The 20,016-nt window shown below is 33.0% G+C and overlaps 1 protein-coding gene across 1 annotated transcript in view; it reads left to right on the top strand.

Annotated features, from left to right (window-relative positions):
• LOC150098037 (box C/D snoRNA protein 1) overlaps nt 1-20,016 on the top strand; it is a 97,399-nt gene that overhangs the window by 18,158 nt on the left and 59,225 nt on the right. Inside the window, exon 3 of the mRNA XM_090406334.1 lies at nt 16,005-16,102. Within this exon, the coding sequence (XP_090262460.1) occupies nt 16,005-16,102 (98 nt within the window). The remainder of the gene's footprint in view (nt 1-16,004; nt 16,103-20,016) is intronic.

Raw genomic sequence — 20,016 nt, 5'->3', positions numbered from 1 at the left:
AAGATTTCAGATCCTTATTGTAAAGGATTTATTTGAAAAGCTCTCTTTTAGCTTCTGCTTCCTGCAGATCTCTAGATTTCCTTTCATCCTATTTGCAAGTTAGCAGTGTTGCTGTTGTTTTCTCAAAAAGGTTTTTTTTTTCATGTTCCAGCTCCAACTAGCAGTGTATCGAGTGTTAAAGTGAATATATTCCATTCTCATGTGATCTTTCATATTATGGTTAGGTAGATTGATTATCTGTGGAGTGCATAGAAAAGCTCCAAGATTGTATTGAGAACATATTTCTTTCATATCTTTTTTAAATTTCAATTCCTTTTCTCTTTAGAATATGAAGATAATTTTAAAGTTTCCAGTTTCTTTGTGGAAGCTTCATAATTATCCTTAAATACAAAATGTTCATTATTTACAGGTTTACAGTGGTTATCTGGAATTGGCTTTCTGCATACTGTATCAAAAAGGAACTGTCCTTTGCTTTGGGATAAATTATATAATCACTTTTATCTGTCACAACTTTATTTCATATAAAGGAAATTCATCTATTAATTTTAGGATAACTATTTGTATTCCCTCATAATACTCTTATCCACCTTTTTGGCTTCAAAAATTACCTTGAAACTATCTTCTCCCCTAAAACTTACAACTACCTTCCAGAACGTTGTTTCTTTCTATTCTCATGAATGTAGCAACAGCTCTTCTATTTTTCTCTCATTCAGTAATTCAACTTCCTCTTTCAAAATACAATGTTCATGCAAGCGTACTACTGCTTGACGTAAGTAACATGGCAGTGAAGTGAAGGGTACTTGTAATCAGCAGTTATTCAATACTGTGAAAACTTCGTCTGAAAGCTCAATGATTTTTTCTCAAGTCCATGTTACAGAAGGGGGGTACTACACTAGAGATGAATCCTTTATACAAATAAAAAAAAATATCACATAGTTTACGATGGACCATAAGTAATGAAGCTTTTTTATATAAACATTTCTAATTACAAAACGAAATAATGCATATTTCAAAATAATTAACTACATGATAAATAATAAATAAAATAAGTTCCTTTTTATTTAATTATTTTATCAAATTCAGCCACTGCTAAAAATTACTGCAAGATAATCAGATATCGCTGAATAGCAGATATCCTACAAGAAGTAAACGTTTATCGTCTTGTTGTTGATAGTTATAGTTCGCGTTACAAAAATATACTGGGGATTTGAAGTAGGAAGATCACCATGTACTAATGAACAGGAAAAAATCAGTATTAATACTGGGGGTGGGGGAGCACTTTGGCTAAATGTTTGGATTTGTATGTGGGGGAATCAATGCTATCCACAATGGGATGACTAACAAACTAAAACCTTTTAACTCTAGATCATAGGTTCCCAAAACGGGCTGTAACCCCCCCCCCCCCCAGTGGGCGCTGACGCCTTCTGGGGGGGCTATAGTGGGATCAGAAGCATTTGGGGGAGGCTGTCTAGGGGTCGGTGGCTCTTTATAGAAGAAATTAATAATATATATTTAAAAATTAATTATTTTCAGGATTTTGCGATTAGATAATCATTTAAAATTTAAATATTGAATTTTAATTCATCTTATGCCTGTCTTACATGATCAATTTTTTATCAATTTTCTATTTCAATTATTTAATGTCAATGAGAAAATTGAACGTGTCATACAGGATATTTTAACTTCTATTTTTTATATACTTAAAAAATTTATTCATTTTTTGCTATTGTAAAAATTGATCATGCCATACAGGCTTTGGTCTATTCATGCAGCAGACGAGTCTTAACTAGTAGTATGTCGGTCAACTATTACGTAGGTAATTCACTCAATTCAGCATATTTTGACAGGAATATGGGTGCTTGCAGTGACTTGTTCAAAGCACGAGTACGATGGTATCGCAAACAAGTCAGTGCGTGCAAGTCAATTCGGGCTAGATTTCAAATCTATAAATACCAGTGGTTTAGGAATAAGTTTCATTATTTTTTGTGTGCTTTGCCAACAATCATCAGTCGAAAGTGTGATAGATAAGTGGAGTCATACAAAGTGTAAATTAAATCTTTTATTTTGTGAATATTTTTGCAAATTTTATTACTTCATTATGTCTGAATATAAGAAGAAATGTCGACAGTACAGTATTGAGTATTTGAAATATGGTTTTATTCAGTCTCAAATATTTGAAATATAATTTTATTCAAACTGTTATAATGGGGGGGCATTACAAAATTTGTCTTGCAAAGTGGGCGGTGGCCCGAAAAAGTTTTGCAACCTATGCTCTAGATCCTCTCCCCGAATATATGGACTACTAAAAATCCATAAACAGAATGTACGATCCAGAATGTTCCATTGTAGATAGCAGTGATTCCCCCACATACAAATTAGCCAAAGTGCTCACACAATATCTGGCAACACACCTTCGCACATAAAAAAAAATTCAGCCTGCTTTAAAGCCAGTATAGAAAACCTCTCACTCCAACACACTGACATAATGGTCAGTTTTGATGTCTCCTTCTTATTCACCAATGTCCCACTCAAAGATACCTTGGACCTCATCCAAGCCAAAATTCCTCCCGATATCTCAGCCCAAACAAAATAGCCCAAGTTCACCATGAACTCGGGCTATTTTGTTTGGCAAGGAAAATTCTATAAACAGAGGAGACAGCCGTGGGTTCTCCACTCTCTCTCTCCTCTGGCCAACTTCTTTATGCAGATCTTTGAAGAAAAAGCCTTAAACTCGGCTCCACAGAAACCTACTGTTTGGCTATGCTATGTAGATGATGTGTTCACTATTTGGCATATGGCTTGGATACACTCCACAACTTCTTATCACACTTAAACAGTCAGTACCCTAGGATCCAGTTTATCTTGGAAAAGGAAAACAGTAACAATCTCCCTATCCTAGACACTGATTACATGCCAGCCTGATGGATCCCTGGCTTTCTCTGTTTACAGAAAACCTACATATACAGGTAGATACATTCACCAGCAATCACACCATCCCTCCCAACAATATGGAATTATAAAAAATCTTATATAACAGGGCAAAATTAATCAATTCAGATAACAATGCCCTAACTATTAAACTTAACCATATTCTTAACACCTTTGTATCCAATGGCTACAACCCCCCCAAAAAAATATTAAAACCAATTAACCACAACCTCCCCCCTTCATAACAGAGATTACTCTAAAGCTATCACCATTCTGAAAAGCTAACAAAAATCCTAAAAAAATTTGACCTGACAACTTGTTACAAACTATATAAAAAATTGGCATCTTTTATCCACTCCATCAAAGACCAGCCATTTCCCCTAGACCAGTGATGGCGAACCTTCACTGGTCTAGGTGTGTCAAACATTTTTTTTTTTTTAATGATTTTAAATAAACATCAACAATGTCAATATTTAATTAAATATTGACATTGTTGATGTGCCACTTGCATACATGCATTATAAATTTAACTACATAATCATAGATGGTGGCTTATACATATCATATTAGTCTATTTATTTAATAGGACATTGATATAAAATCTATGAATTCATATTATGCAATTAATTTAATAAACTGAAATTACAAACTTATATTACATTTAATGACTTTTCTGTTGCTGAGTGCTGGTAGAAAGTTTCTTTATAGAAGGGCTATAGTGTGTACATTTTAATGCTACACAGGCAGCGCTCAAATCATTGCTCAATCTATTTTTTCCTTTCGATTTGATATTATTTAAGGCAGAAAATAGAGTTTCACAAGAGTATGTAGAAGAGAAAATTTTTAGAGCTTTAGCAAAGATTTTAAGAGCATGAAAGTTTCCGGGAAGATTATTCCACACGCTTAGAATTTCATGATCTGAATTTTTACACGTGGTATCATGCAGACATTCCCGCTCGAGTTCTAATTCATTTCTAAGAGCAATAAACTTTCTTTTCCAGATAGGATTACACTGGAAGTCGGCTAGTTGCATTTCTAGATTTAAATCCAACTACTCAAAGCCATCTAATTTAAGATCCATGAATTCTGCTTCATCAGGATACTTTATGAATTGGATTGTTTGTTCCAACATTCGAATTGCTCAAATCTGAAGAAAACCGCTCAGTTACTGACTTTAGAACTTCAATAGATAGGTTGATATGTTGTTCATGATTTTTGGGGCTGGTTTCGTTAAAAAAAAATTTTTTGCTCTTGGGAAATACTTAAAATTGTTACTTTCTAAATCACGTTGAAATATTTTGAGTTTATTCTCAAAGCCAAAACCTACCTTCACCTTAACTGAGAGCGATCTCACACGATTTATCGCCGCAGTTTTTTCATTTTCATCAGAATACCAATATTATTCAACATCCAAGGTGTGTCAGTGCTAACACGTGTGTCATAGGTTCGCCATCACTGCCCTAGACCTACCTGGAGTATACCTTGTAGTTGCAAACTATCCTACTATGGCCAAACAGGCAGGACAGCTAATATCAGGATATCTGAACATATAAGGACTAGATCCGGTTCCACCAATACAGCCACTCAGGACTTGTTGACTATGCTTTGGACACCTGCCACAAAATACGCTGGAAAAAAGCCACTGTACTACATTGCAGCAAGTATAATGAGAAATTATTCCTAGAATCTGCCTCAGCTCTTAAAAAAAAAAAAAAAAAAAAACATGGGAAGTTTGTATTCTAAGGACAACAGCCAAGACAACTCAATTTAGCCCACTAGGAGCACCTTTAGGACTCTAGGACCAACTTCAGTTGCTTTCTTCAGCCATATTTGCTTAGTGTTAGTGCCTGTGTGAACATCATTATTTTGTTTCCCTGGAGATGGTAATGTAACATTACAGAAATATAGGAAGTATTAGTTAGTTTTTAATTAATATTCTAGTATACGTTGTCTTCCCTAAAATCTGACAGTTAAATCTAATATCAGAATTGGAGATATTTAACTTGTCTCTTCACTTTATGTAGATGATGGTATACTGTTAAATAAATATGTACAAGTCTACAATTTAAGAACTGTATAGCACTTAACTAAATTAAATACCTGTTGTAATAAATTTGACATGAAAATTACCAGTAAAAAAGCTAACTATAAAAATTGGCATTACCATTGCATTCTCAATGGAGAATCTTTCACTTTATTTTTTCTCCTATAGTATAGTTTAATATAGTGATTGATTCTTGTTCAAATATTATGGCTTTTCACTCCTAACAGGTAACCACCCTTAGATATATATACAGGGGTTTCATGTCCTAAGATGCTTTCATAATAATCCAAAGTAAACTTCAGTAAAAACAATAGATGTTTGTAGCATATAATTTAATTAGAAATTAGCACTGCATATAGTATTAGTGCCAGTGATGACCAATCTCTGCGCAAAGTTAAAGAGCCTTTGTTTATAGCTACACTGTTTATATGGTGTTTAGCTAAAAGGTTCAATGTTAAAAAAATGATTGAGACTGAGGCACAAAGTTGAGCAGTGTAATTTTGAATGAATGTTTAAAAAAGTATTTGATGTAATAAAATAGTGAAATTTAATAAAATAACTTTGAAGACCCACAATTCTAGACTTGATTGAATTGTTGGTAATGTTTTATTTTAGATAGTGCAGTGCACAGTAAGGCCTCATACTTGAGACAAGATTCGGTACTAAAAAGCTTGTTAATGTATTTTTGTTGGAAAGGCCTGGGTTAGGATCCCTGTGTGATGTGAAGAATGTTTAAAAGCTTTGAATGAAGATGAAGTAGTCAATCTGATACAGAAGTGGCTAGATTTTTCATCCTACATGACAAATGCCAGAGAATACATGGCATTTGTCATGTATTCTTTACAGACCTACAATGGCAGATAATTAATTTTCCCATCATAATATTAGTTTTCTAATCAAGTCACTTGGCGTGTCCAAAACTAGGTAAACCAAGGAGAACACAATTTACACACAAGTATATATTTAGACATCTAATTATAGCTGCCTTTTCCTAAAATCTTAGTTAGAAAAGCAGTATAGATAGGTTGTGAATCATTAAAGACCTGTAAGCACTGTAGATTACCCCTCCCTCCATAAAATTTTCATTTTGAAAAATATTTTCTTCTAGATTTTTTAAATCGATTAAGTATTCTTACATTATCTATTTTCTTTCTTCTGTCTGAGTGTGTTTGATTCCTTATTAATCAGATGATTAATGCTTCTCTTATCAACATGGTTTTGGAAACTGAAACATTTCTTTCTAGATTGTCATTTAATTTGTAAATGTAATGTTTTTTGTGAAGACTGTTTTAAAAAAAAGTCAAATTCAAATTCTATAACTAAATTAAGTAACAATTTGTAATAAAATTTTTGTACATGGTATTTTGTTTTCAAGTAAAATTATTTTATATGACTTTAATTAGTGGTTATAATTTTTGATCTTTTGTTAGTTCCTTTTGTTCTGCTAAAACTTTAAAACATTCATATTCATGCTGATGTGAGATTGTCTAACTCACCTTCAACTGAAAAGCCCTTATAAAGATTCTTATAAAACAATGTCCTAGACATATTTTCCAAGCCCAGGTCTTTCCAACCATATGGCACATTGTTTTTACCAAATGAGCTATTGGAGTCTCTTACAGCAGTATGTGTAATAAGTTTAAAACATGTTTTGTCCTTTTACAAAATGAACAAAAAACTAATAATAATCACAGCCTGGTTTTATCAATTCTGCAGAATAACTGTTTTTCAAGATGAAGTGCTTAGCACATTTGCCAATGAAGAAATAGTCACCTTAGGTAATTTTCTGCTATTAATGTGTACAGAATTAATTATTCCTCAGGTGACTATTCATATCATAAAACTTTAAAAAAAAAACTGCACACCCTAAATCTACAGTGCAAATAAGGATGTTACCTTCATTTGAAGAGTAACTTACTTTGGTCATATCGTGGAATATTATGACATTTTCAAGCTCAGGCTGCTTAAATGGTTCCTAAATTCAATATTGAGAGATTTAAGCTGTTTTGAGACTATGAGGTTTTTATTTATAACTGAATTTAGATAATAATAAATTATGGCCATAACTAGTAAAAAAAAGTGCTTTAATATTGTTTACAATAATAAGAGACTACTTATTCTGTACAGATATCACAAATTATATGCTTTTTTGTTTTTCAAAAAAAAGCTGATTTTTTTTTTCCCCTTTAATTTACAAAGTGTGCTCTCTCTCTCTCAAAAATCTCATCTGTTCTATGTAAACAAGCATTGACAAATCATATTACATCAGTGTGATAATTCCAACAAAGGTTAAAGATGAAGTTACTACTCAAACCGCTGCAGATTTTTTTTCTCTTTGCAAAGTAAAAAAATTCAATGAATGGGTACTGATGAAAGAATTATTTAAAATCTTATGGATCTTCTTACATTGCATACCTACTAGAGAGTACAGTGTTCAGAAAATTATCAGTTCTTGGTGTTATCCTCAAGAAGTTTTCTATTAACAGTTTTCTTCTGGACTAATGTTATTTTGACAAATAAGATTAATTTTGGACTTTTTTTTTCTCCTCTTTGCAGGCATCTCTTTTACTTACCTTTTTCTTTCCCATCTTAAGTATAACCATACCTATTTCATTTGCATTTAACGCTTATCAAATTCCTTTTAGATGTCTTCACTTTTAATGATTCTACTTAATACTATCTGTTTATTCCTAACTTGTATCAAAATTCTCTTATACTTAGTCTCCTTCTTTGATAGCTTTTGTTTCATTACCACCTCTCAGCCATAAGTTAAAATTGGTTTGAACATTGGCTTATTACATACCAGCTTTTCTTGTTCTGTTTTGGAAGTCCCTCCCCTCCCCCCTTGGTTAGACTATAATAAATTTAGTTTAATCCTTTATCCAAGTGTAAGCAAACAAAGTTTGCACCTGAAGTATCTTCAGGACTGAGGCAACTCGTGGTAAAGGTGGAAAGCTGTCATCACTACTTCTTAGTATCTTCCATAATGCAAAGCACATCTCCTTGCAGACATGTATAATGCTATGCATTCTGTTGAATTGAATTTAACGTATAGATGCGAACACAGATTGATAAGAAAATAACTATTTATTAACTTAAAAGCTAATATTTCACTGGTATTATATCCAGCACCTTCAGAGCACACAACACAAAGTTTGTTACAAATGCAAGACAACCACAATCTGGTGTAACAGTGGGGTTAGTATAAGTAATTGCAGCGTGCAACACAAGACTAAAGTCCTAATAGGGTGCCATCTAGGTTTATAAAAAAAAAAAAGTTCAAAGTTTTGAAATAGTAGTCCAAATAATAGTCTTAGAAAGTTTGAAAAAAATAAAATAAAAGTAATAAATATTAATTTGGCCTTAGGATGACTGTCTCCCAAATCTTTGGTAGATTTATACAGCCATACTTAAGGTTTGGAGTATGTTTTAAGGCTTCTGTTGATTCCAGGAACAACCTCTCTGATTTGTAGAAGCTTCTGTGCATTCCTTTTGTTTTTTTCCAATTGATCCTGTGTGCTAGGGTAGCCAAAGCATGGACTGCTAGACCCGACTTGCCATAGTGAAAGTGTCGGATATATTTTTTGTGTTCACCGAGACGGATGTCCACAGTTCTTCCTGTCTGTCCATAGTAGGCTTGATGGCAAGAACAGGGCACTTCATAGATTCCTGTATGTGATAAAGGAGTGCATTTGTCCTTAGGTGAATGGATGAGAGTTGCTAATTTAACATAAGGTTTAAATACGGTGCGCAGTTGGTGTTTGTTAAGTACCCTAAATATCTTTTCAGATGTGCCTTTAATGTATGGGATGGTGATAGTTTTGTTGTAGTCTTCTGTGGTAGATAGAGGGGATTTCTGGGTAGCATTTAGTATGTTATCTATCTTATGGTTATAATCATTGGTTAAGAAGGTGTGACGTAGGTGAGAAAGTTCAGCAGTGAGAGCAATGTCATTGGAACAGATTGCTCTAGCTCTATGGGTTAGTGTTTTTATTGTTGAGAAGGGTGATGGTGTGATTGTTTGTGTAAGTATCTCCCTGTATATGTGGGTTTTCTATAAACTGAAAATGATAAAGAACCTTCTGGTAGACATGTGATCAGTGTGTCCAGGAAGGGCAGGCAGTCATTTGCTTCTAGTTCCAATGTAAAATGGATTTTAGGTTGCTGGCTATTTAGATGCACAAAAAATGTATTCAATGTGTCTGGGCCATGTGGCCAAATAGCAAACACATCATCAACATAGCATAGCCAGAGACTAGTTTTGAGAGTGGCTGTGTTGATAGCTAGTTTTTCCAGATGTTCTATGTAGGAGTTGGCTGGGGGGGGGGGAGGAGAAAGGGGGAACCCATAGCTGTCCCATCTAATTGTTTGTATATTTTCCCTTTCCATGTAAAATAACCTGCCTGTACTGTGAATTTAAATAGCTGAAATATATCTGGGGGAAATTGTGAATTTAGTAAGTTAAGTGTTTCTATCAGTGGTACATTAGTGAATAATGAGGTGATATGAAAACCTCACCATTAGGTCTGACCTATTTAAGGTGTGGTTTTCTAAAATACTTTTTAGGTGGATAGAATTTTTAACAAAAGAGGAAGAATTGTTTGTGAAAGTAGTTAGTAATTTGGCTAAATGTTTAGCTAGTTTATATGTAGGACTGTTTATACTATCTACAATAGGATGCAAAGGTGTACCTTGTTTATGTATTTTAGGAGCACCATATATTCTGGGTGTTTTAACGTGCAAGGGTTTGAGTTTTTTGACAATTTCTTTTGGCCAGGAAGTGACTTTGTTCAGTAATTTGCACACTTTATTCTTTTGTGAGTTGGTGGGATCTCGATCTATGATTTGATATGTAGACCGGTCTTGGAGCAGTGCATGCATTTTGCTTTCATATTCTGTTGTATCCATTACTACAGTGGCATTTCCTTTGTCTGATTTGGTTATTGTAATGTGGTTATTATTGCGTAGTTCTTTTAGAGCTGTTATTTCTTTATGTGGGATATTATTTTTGGGAGGCTTAGAATGGATTAGGATATTGGCCACCTCTAACCTAATATTATTGGCTATAGCTGGAGGCAAGTGGTATATCCTGCATTCAAAGGAAGCCATTATTTTGGTTTCAGGAACTTCTTTAGGAGTAATGGCAAAATTGTGTCCAAGACTTAATGCACTCGTGGCCTCTTTGGATAAGGTTGTTGATGATAGGTTCACAATGATGCTATCTTGATGAAATTGCGGCCGCTGTGTAACATTGCGTTGCTGGAGGATTTCAAATTTTTTCTGGTGTCGGTTTTTAACTGTAGCAAATTCTTTATTGGCTGTCGAGTCGGAGATTCTATCCAAGATATCCCATAGCTCCGGGTTCAAAATGTCAGATAATACAGGGTGTTCGGGATAAATTTGACATATTTATAATTAATTATATTTTTCCGTAAGTTACATGTATTAACACACACTTCTCTTCATTTAAAAGTTTGGACCCTTCTTCATTCATATACAAGATGTCAGAAAGGATGGATAGCTGGAACCCACCTGAATCATGGAAGAGAATAACTTGTATCATGATGATTCGTGCCCACCATCAAAATAAGGATATTACGACTGCTGCCCAATGCTCCCTGAATACAGTAAAAACAATCAGGCATGAACTAGAGACTTGCAATGGTGACTACGAGGATGTAGCAAGAAGAAAGATCCCTAGCAGACGATCTGATTGCGTTCGTACAGCAGAATTCCTCGCAAATCTGCAGGAACAGGTGTTGAAGAACCCTGGCATTGGAATTCGGGCTTTGTTCGTGGAGTTGCTAACTGTAGTCAAGCCCTGGATAACAAGGGTAGCCAATGGTAGGCCGTATGTATGGCAGCAGGATTCGGCCCCTTGCCACACCTCTGGGAAAAGTCAAAAATGGTTGTCTGAAAATTTCTACGACTTCACCAGTCCAAATGTTTGGCCTCCAAACTCCCCAGACCTTAACCCCATGGATTATTTTGTATGGGGTGCAGTTGAAAAAGACACCAATCGCACTTCCAGTAATACAAAAGCCCAGTTAAGGGATAAAATTAAAACAGTTTTTGCGGCCCTTCCCAGGGAGACTGTAGCATCAGCTTGTTCGAGGTTCCGAAGCAGAATTGAAGCTGTGATCGATGCTAATGGTGGTTATTTTGAGTAAATCTTGTTGATAGTATTGTAATTAACTCTGCCTGTAATGTTTTTTGTCAATTCATTAAATTTAATAGATACAAAGAAGATTTTCTTTTTCCTTACGAAACTGTCAAATTTATCCCGAACACCCTGTATATCACGTAGTACACTGATGGAGGGATTTATTTTTGAAAGTTCTCGGTGAGTAGCGTATACCTGTTCTCGTAATAGTGCTAAACTCGCTCGTTTGTAAATATGTTAGGCTTTGGCCGAGTGAAACGTTCCTAATTTTTATACAGTTTGGTATCAAATTGGTATCTTGGCACCTTTTTAAGAAGGCTTACCTGTTCAGTTGACATGCCAATTTTACTTTCCACTTTTTTTTACTTCACGGAGATAACATCATACATAAGGCACAACAATATGGTAATATTGTTGTGCCTTATGTATGATGTTATCTCCGTGAAGAATATTTAAACGCATGGATAGGCTTATGTGTTCGTCAGACATGTTGTAATAGATTTACCGGTATTTATATGAACACAGATGGATAAGAAAATAACTATTAACTTAAAAGCTAATATTTAACTGGTATTATATCCAGGATCAATTGGAAAAAAACAATTTATTACTTTTATTTTATTTTTTTCAAACTTTATTATTTGGACTACTATTTCAAAACTTTGAACTTTTTTTTTTATAAACCTAGATGGCACCCTATTAGGACTTTAGTCTTGTGTTGCACGCTGCAATTACTTATACTAGTCCCACTGTTACACCGGATTGTGGTTGTCTTGCATTTGTAACAAACTTTGTGTGGTGTACTCTGAAGATGCTGGATATAATACCAGTGAAATATTAGCTTTTAAGTTAATAAATAGTTATTTTCTTATCCATCTGTGTTCATATAAATACTGTTAAATCTATTACAACTTGTATTTTATTGTTCAATATTGCAATAAATTTATGATACGATGTATCAATATTTGTTTCCGTCGTTATATCTTCCCCGGAGACAGTGCCCAAGTTACGTTTCAATACTGTGGGGTCAAGTGTTGTGTAGGGAATGTTTTCGGTTGTACTATCTCTGTGCTGTACATGCAAATGCACTTTAATACCAATTGGAAAGTGATCTGCGAGAGGGTGGCGCAGAACTGCTGCTTGGATTTTGTTTCCACTTAAAGTTCTCTTGAATACATGATCTAGACACGTTCTACCACCATTGAATTCTCTCATGGGACGTTAATATATTGTTAGTCGATGCATGGCAAATAGATCTAGATAATCTTGAGGGGATCTGCTTTCCTCAGCAAGTCAATATTGATATACTCAATTATGAGAACATTGTCACTTCTGATCTCATCTAGACTACACTCGAGTTCTTGTATAAAGTTAGACTCTGTGTAACAATGCGACCTATATATAGCCATTATATATATATATTATGATGTTCTAAATATAAATTGACATTTTCAGTTGTTTTCCTTTTTATGTTAGTAATGTTATTAACAGATATGGAATTTCGGATAAAGATAATTACTCCTCCAGATTTGTTATAATTTCTACACTGATAATAATTTTTAAATTTCTTAATTAGTACAAATCAATTTCTTCATCTTTAACCCAGATTTCTGTTAATATTAGAACATCTAGCCAATAGCTTAAATTGTCTAGTAGTAATTCAATGTGCTCTAATTTATCTCAAATATTTATATTTATATGCAAAATTTTCAAGGTACTTAGTGTCTGAGGATAAAAAGTTTCTTAATTCTACTGAGTCATGACAAATTACACATTTATGAAAAGTGACACCACAGTTATTATTCTCATGTCATTGTTGTTCGTAATTAGTTATTACTCTCGCTGTTTTCTCAGAGTTTAGACAAGTCTTCTTCGCATCTGATTCGCAATATTTTAGATGTATTCTCTCTTTTCATGAAAAGTTTGACCCAGAGATATTTGTAGTTGACTTCTTTACATTTTTTGGCAATAAATAGTAGGTGTTTTAGGTTTCCAATCAAGTGCTTGTTTAAATATATTTTACTATCCTTAAAACTGTCACATATATGAGTTGTACTTAGCCTATATTTGATACTTTTGTTTCTATCCAGCCATTGGTCTCTGATTATGATGCCTATCATCATAAAATTTTTACTTTTAAATTTTATGATGATAGGCATTGGTCTGTTTTTCTGCCCACTAGGAACACTATGTATAGTTTCAATATCATCTTCATTATAGCTGATCTTGATTTTACGTGCAATTTTCTTCATTATTTCATACACAATTTCACGTGGCTCATGATGAACACCAACAATTTCTAGATTTGAGCTAATTGCCTGTTGATTCATGTCATCCATTATTTCATGAATTATTTTCAGCTCCCTACGCAGCTCCATATTTGCATTTTCTAGTTCATAGTTCTTTGTTTTAAGTTCCTTAACTTCTTGTGTTAGGCCATCAATGATACTCAGAAAGTCATCTATTTTGCTCGAGGTATATTCAGTCGAACTTCTTAAGTCATTGACGTCTTTTTTTAATTCTTTTATTAATCCCATTAAATCTGTTATACATATATTGTCTGCATTACTAATCTCTGGAAATCATGAGTCATCACCCCTGGGAGAAGTTGCCAGCAGGCATGCAAGCACTGGAATGCCGTCCATCATGTAACAAAGAGTTGAAACATTGGGTAGGTCTTTGTTGTTTGGCGAATTTGCAAGAAGCACATTTCCAATTTTGTTTTCTGTCTTTGGAGAGCTTTTTAAATTGGCTTTTGCTGAGACCAGCACAATAAAAATGATAACTACTTTTGCACTTATCTGCACACTTCATAATAGATGTAACATCAATACATGTCTCTTCACAAACTTTGCAGCATATTCCCATTATGTTAAAGTTTAGTGCTAAACGTTAAACCTGTTGTTCTAGGTACTCACCTTGTATACTAGCTCAATGGCGATCGTTGAATAACAGCAGGTTGGAGAGGTTAACTTTCATAGAGCTGAGCTTTACAGTACCTGGTACAGCAAGTTACAGGCTACACTCCAAGAATTACAATAATACATTTTTTTTAAATAGAATACTAATACTATGTTATATTCATAATATATCAGCTTGCCATCCATCTCAAAAATATGGCATCATAAAATCTTTAGTTTCCAGAGCACACAAGATTTGTTCTTCTGAAAAATTCCTGAAAGAAGAATTGGAAATTATCAAAGAATCAGTCTTATTAAATAGATATAATCCAATAACAACCTAAAAAATAATTAACCACTCTCCTACAAAGCAAGTAATTGGACATATATACCACAACTGTAAATTATCAGTAATTTATTTGCCTCTTAAAGTTTCTATTCACTACTGTTCTTTCTCTCCCTTATGTACTAGTCATTTTTGCACCCCCCCCCGTCACACACACACACATGCGCGCGCAGTTTTGATTTCCCTTGAAGCCATCCCCACAATTTGTGGTGTGTGTCTGTCCAATATCCAAACACAAAGTACAAGAATAATTCTCATGTCCCATTTCTAAGCCAGTGACTACAGTAAGAGACTATTTATTCCTGCCAAGATTTTTTCCAAGCTCATTGAATTCAAGCTTAGAATCTTAAAAGTGGGTTATTTATTGTAATACTGCTATTATTGAAATTATAATATTATTCAAAATAGCTAATTTGTATAATATGTATTTGGTTGGTTGTTCAATGGACATGTTCAAATAAACTGAAGGAAGCTTTATTTCTTTCCAGATCAAAGCGAAGTTGTTGAGAGGCAATTTGAACTTCCGATAAGGTTTAAATTGCTTCTTCAGTAGTTTTGGGTGCAAACTTGATCTATATTCATTTCTTTATGATGTAATAAGAACTCACAAAACTGATCCTAAATTTACTTGTTTATTGATGTACTGGTAAAAGAAACTTCTGCATTAGTGTTCCTCCTGTATGAGATTTAAAGAAAGTGTCAATGGAAGCATGACACTTTATGATCTAAAAAATGTTTAAATCATAATTAAAAGTGGCAATATAAGAAAATTGATTTTCTTACCATTTCATATTGCGACCTGAAGTGTACATTGGCACTTGTATAGTATAATTCAGTTCTAATAATTTTTATTTCTTTGTTGTGTGTGTGTGTGTGTGTGTGTATATAAGAATATTCGTTAGCTCGGTTAACATACATATTTTTATAAAGAATTGAATGACTAGAACCAAGATTTAAGTAAAAAGGTTTTAACATAAAAACACGACTAGTTTCGGCTTGTAATAGCCTTCATCAGGTGACATTATAAAAGAAAGAAAAAACACTGAAGCTTAAATAAACTATGAACATCATAGTCTCTATGCATAATTGACATTAAATCGTTGTGGTTGTATTTAAAGCTGTTCTTTCGTTATGAGGAAGGCTGTTACAAGCCAAAACTAGTCATGATTTTATATTAAAACCTTTTTACTTAAATCTCAGTTCTAGTAATTCAATTCTTTATATATATATATATATATATATATATATATTTTTTTTTTGTAAATTAAATATTTATTTAGTCATATGAAAGCACAATCTCTCTAATTAGTTATTGGATGTTCCACTGAACTGTTCACTGCCATTCTTTTATTTCTCTCACCCCCTGCGAATACCATCACCTTATTTCCCTGACCTGGTTCCAACAAACTTTTGAGTTTCTCAAATTGAGATTGAAAGATCTCTGATACTGAATTCCATCATAGTAGCATTTTCCAACTCTTTCCAGAGTATGAGTGGTATAATAAGTAGGAACTCCAGGAGATTGGAATTGCAAAAATTTTGGGATATTTAGTCTGAAATATGATTTAAGTTATAACAGAAAATGTGAAATAAACTGAAAAATAAGAGTATTGCTGTTTACAGATTATCGTTTTCTTGAAGAAGCAGCCCGAACTGTTGATACTGCATCACGTGACAAGCTGAGGCGTATAGGAGGAGGAAGGTACAGGTTCCTTCCCCCAGTAAGTACATATTCAAGAGTTTTTGTCAATTTTTTTTTCTTTTTTTTTTATTCAAGCGCCATGGTACACTTTTATACACTATTCAATTCAGCATAAACAAAACAAGTCAGTGTTGTATTTCTTGCAAAGTCTTGGTATGCAATGCACATATTCATATAAATGCTACCAATTAATTTAAAGTTATATCATTGAACAAAAGGGATTGGTAACCTTATATTGAAATTAAGATTTTTTCCAAGCTCATTAAATTCAAGTTTCGAATCTTGAAAGTGATTTGTTTATAGTAATATTGCTATTCATATTTTGGTCTTCCTCTGGGTTTTTTCTCTTATATTTTTCTTTCAGATCTCTGTAACTGCTCATTGTTGAAATGGCTATATTGTATTAGACTGGTACTAATATTCTTGAATATTAATATCCAGTTTCTTTGAAATATCTTCATCTTTCACATGGTTATGCCATCTCTTCATCTTAATTATCAGTTCTCATATTATTGATCTGCTTTCCTTGGATCTTTTGTTTGTTTAAAGCTGAAGGTGAAATTTGGATAGTATACTATATTGAGAAAATGCTGTATAATTGACAAGGAATACTAATACATACAGTATTTAAAATTTGCTGAATATTTTGTTTACTGGAGAAAACATTACATAGTTTATATTTATAACTAGATCTTTACATGTAGTGTGCTAAAATTACTTCTTCGTTGTTTTTGTTTATCATCATGTGTATGAAGGATTTAGGCCTAGCCTGGCCTGTTCCGGCCTTAGAAGTTATCGTTGAATCATTTAAGAGGATGCCATGGTTTTCTTTTTCCTAATGGCTTGTACTTTAAGGCTTGTTTTGGAAATCTTTTTGTTTTCATTCTTCAAACGTCTTCCATCCATTTATGTTTATATTTTTTAATTTTTTTCTATTACTGGTTCTTGGTTTAATTTTTTCAGAATTTCTTTTGTGATCAAATAGAGTATACTTTGTGGTTTTTCTCATAAACTTCATTTCTGCTGTTATTAATCTTTTGTTTGTCTTTTTGTTTCATTGTCCAGATTTTGCTTCCATACATTAAGACTGGTAGGGCTAATGTATTGTATACTTTTAGTCTGGTTTGGTTTAAATATAGAGTTAATTACAACTGTTATTTTTAAATATTTTGCAATTTTTATGTTTGTATCTTTTTTCATTTTCATATGTGATCATACATAGTATGATCACATATGATCCTAGGTAGTTAAATGAATTCACCTGTTTTAAGATCTTGTTATCTATTACTATTTTAGTTCTTGCTGGATCTTATCCTTTAAAGTCATAGTTTTTGATTTTTCTGCTGATATTATCATACCATAATCTTTGGCTATCTCATTTAGATCTAAAATAGGTTTCTGTAAGTTATCTTCAGAATTTGTAATTATTATTTGGTCATTGGCAAAAAGGAGAGTGTTTAAGTTCACTGTAGGAGAAAGTTTAATACCTTGATGTAAATTTTTATTCCATTTTATTATTTCATTTAAGTAAATATTAAAAAGAGTTGCTGAGAGGGGACATCCCAGTCGGACCCCTTGGTTTATCTCTCTCTCTCGTATATGATAGCTCGTGATTTAATCTTATTTGTATTTGATGTATTTTCATATATACTTGTGATAGCTTTTAGGATGTTATTTGATATTTGTCTTTCTTTTAATATGGTAAATAATGTTTCTTTTAACTTTGTCAAATGCTTTTTCAAAGTCAATAAATGCAATATGTGTTTCTAAATTGTATTCTCTTCTTTTCTCTATTATTAATTTTAGGCAAAAGGCTGGGTCTATACATATCATCCTTTTCTAAATCCATTCTGTAATTCTAAAATAAAGTTTTCAGAATATTTCATTAGTTTTCTATTTAAGATTCTGCTATATATTTTGTAACAGGAATTTAGTATACTGATACCTCTATAGTTTTTAGGGTCATCTCTATTACCTTTTTTAAAGATAGGAATCACAATTGCTTTTTCCAATCTATTGGGGGATACCAGTTGAATAAATTTTATTTAAAAATAATAAGTCTTTCTTTGAGTCTTGTTCCTGCGTATTTATATAGTTCTGAACCTAGTTTATCTTCTCCAGGTGATTTTCCGTTTCTTGTTTCTTTCAGGCCGATTTCTAATTCTTCTTTAGTTATTTCATTTTCGTTAATTGTTTGCCAGTTGTCTTTTTTAAAATATGTATCTGTCCACAATTCTGTGTAGTAATTTAGAAATTCTTCTAATTTCAATTCGGTGTTTAATTTTGTTTTCTTTGGTATCTGCATTTAAGTGTTTCAAAATCTTATATACTTCTCATCTTCTTTATACCCTCTTTTACCTTGCGGTGTCGAGGGTCCATTGATCATCGGACCTCAATCCGTTTACAGGATAAGGTGGTCAGCCCTATGCCCTGGTATATCCTATGGCCTGTAGTGTTAAGTTCTCAAGGCCAGTTTGTCTGCTTTGCGGGATGAAAAACCCCAGAATAAACTGGGGAAAAAACCCTGCTGTCCACACCCAAGACTGGCTAACTTGGCTATGGCTGAGGAAGATCCTTCAGCTCCTCACGTCACCGACGGGAATCGAACCTAGGACACTCCTTCCCCAGGCATATGGTTGCGAAGCGCATAACCACTAGGCTAACCGTGCAGACATCTTATATACTTTGGGTCTTATTTTTTATATAAATCATGTTCTAAATTAGAAAACAAATTTGTTCCATGATTCTTTGTCTTTTTCTGACTTCTCTTTAGCTATAGCTCTTATTCTTTTATATTCTATTTCATCTTCTAATCTTTTACTGCTTAACCATTTGTGGTAGGCTTCTTTTTTCTTTTTGATTATTTCTTTGATTGTATCATCCCAGATCTTCAGTTTTTTTCCTTTTATTGAATTTTTTTGGTCTTTCTTAAGCTTTCATTTGCTGCTGCATTTAATATCGTTTTTATATATTAAGCCATTCTATTTCTTCATTTTGTTTTATTTTTATCTGAATATTGGTTAATTTTTTGTTCATATAGTCATTGTACATTTGTGTCATTCAATAGTCTAGTTTTATAAACAAATGTTTCAAATTTTCTTTCTGTTCTTGTTACTTGTAGCCATTTAGGTGGTAATCTTAATTTTATTTTAACTAGGAAGTGGTCACTGCTTATTTCATATCCTCTGTGAACTCTAACATCTAGTGAAAATTTTGATGTCTTTTCATTTAATATAAAATAATCTAATATTGATTTCCATCCTCTTGCTGCCCAAATATATTTATGTATGTCTTTATGTTTATAGAAGGAATTCATTATTTTTTAAGTTATTATAAACTACAAAGTCTATCAATTTTTTGCCATTCCTGTTTAGAGTATGTTCTCCATGTATTCCTATATTATTAATTTTTGTGTTTCCAATTCTTGCATTTAATTTTCCTGCTAAAATTACGTAATCATTTTTATTTATTTTATTATATATGTTTTGTAGTTGATTATAAAAATCAATATTATCCTGTTCTCTTCCTTCTTCTAGGGTATATAAATCAATTATTGTTTAATAGCCTCTATCTATTTTTATTCTAGCTTCTATTATTCTTTCATTCCATAATTTATAATGTTTTAACTGTTTTGAAAGGGAGTTATGAATCCAAATCATGACTCCTGCTTGTGCTCTTTGGTCTCTGTCAACTCTACTGTATGCAGTGGCGAATTACCCATTAAGGCAATGAGGCACGTGCCTATGGGGCCCCCAAGCCAAGAAATTTTCCTAAAATAGATTAATGTTTTCAGTAAACATCATAAAAATCTTGATTATTTTAAGCAAAAATTTTTTCCAAACAATTATTATGTTTTAATACGTATTTTGAACAGCGCGCACTATCTAGCTTTAAATAATGCCACAATACCAATGTTGGTGCTAGTTGACAAAC

This window comes from Typopeltis vanoorti, chromosome 16 (assembly GCF_054136105.1).
Source record: "Typopeltis vanoorti isolate ZY-2024b chromosome 16, IOZ_Tvanoo_1.0, whole genome shotgun sequence".
Lineage (NCBI taxonomy): Eukaryota > Metazoa > Arthropoda > Arachnida > Uropygi > Thelyphonidae > Typopeltis > Typopeltis vanoorti.
The sequence above is the reverse complement of the archived record's forward strand: the minus strand, read 5'-3'. Positions and strand labels throughout refer to the sequence as shown.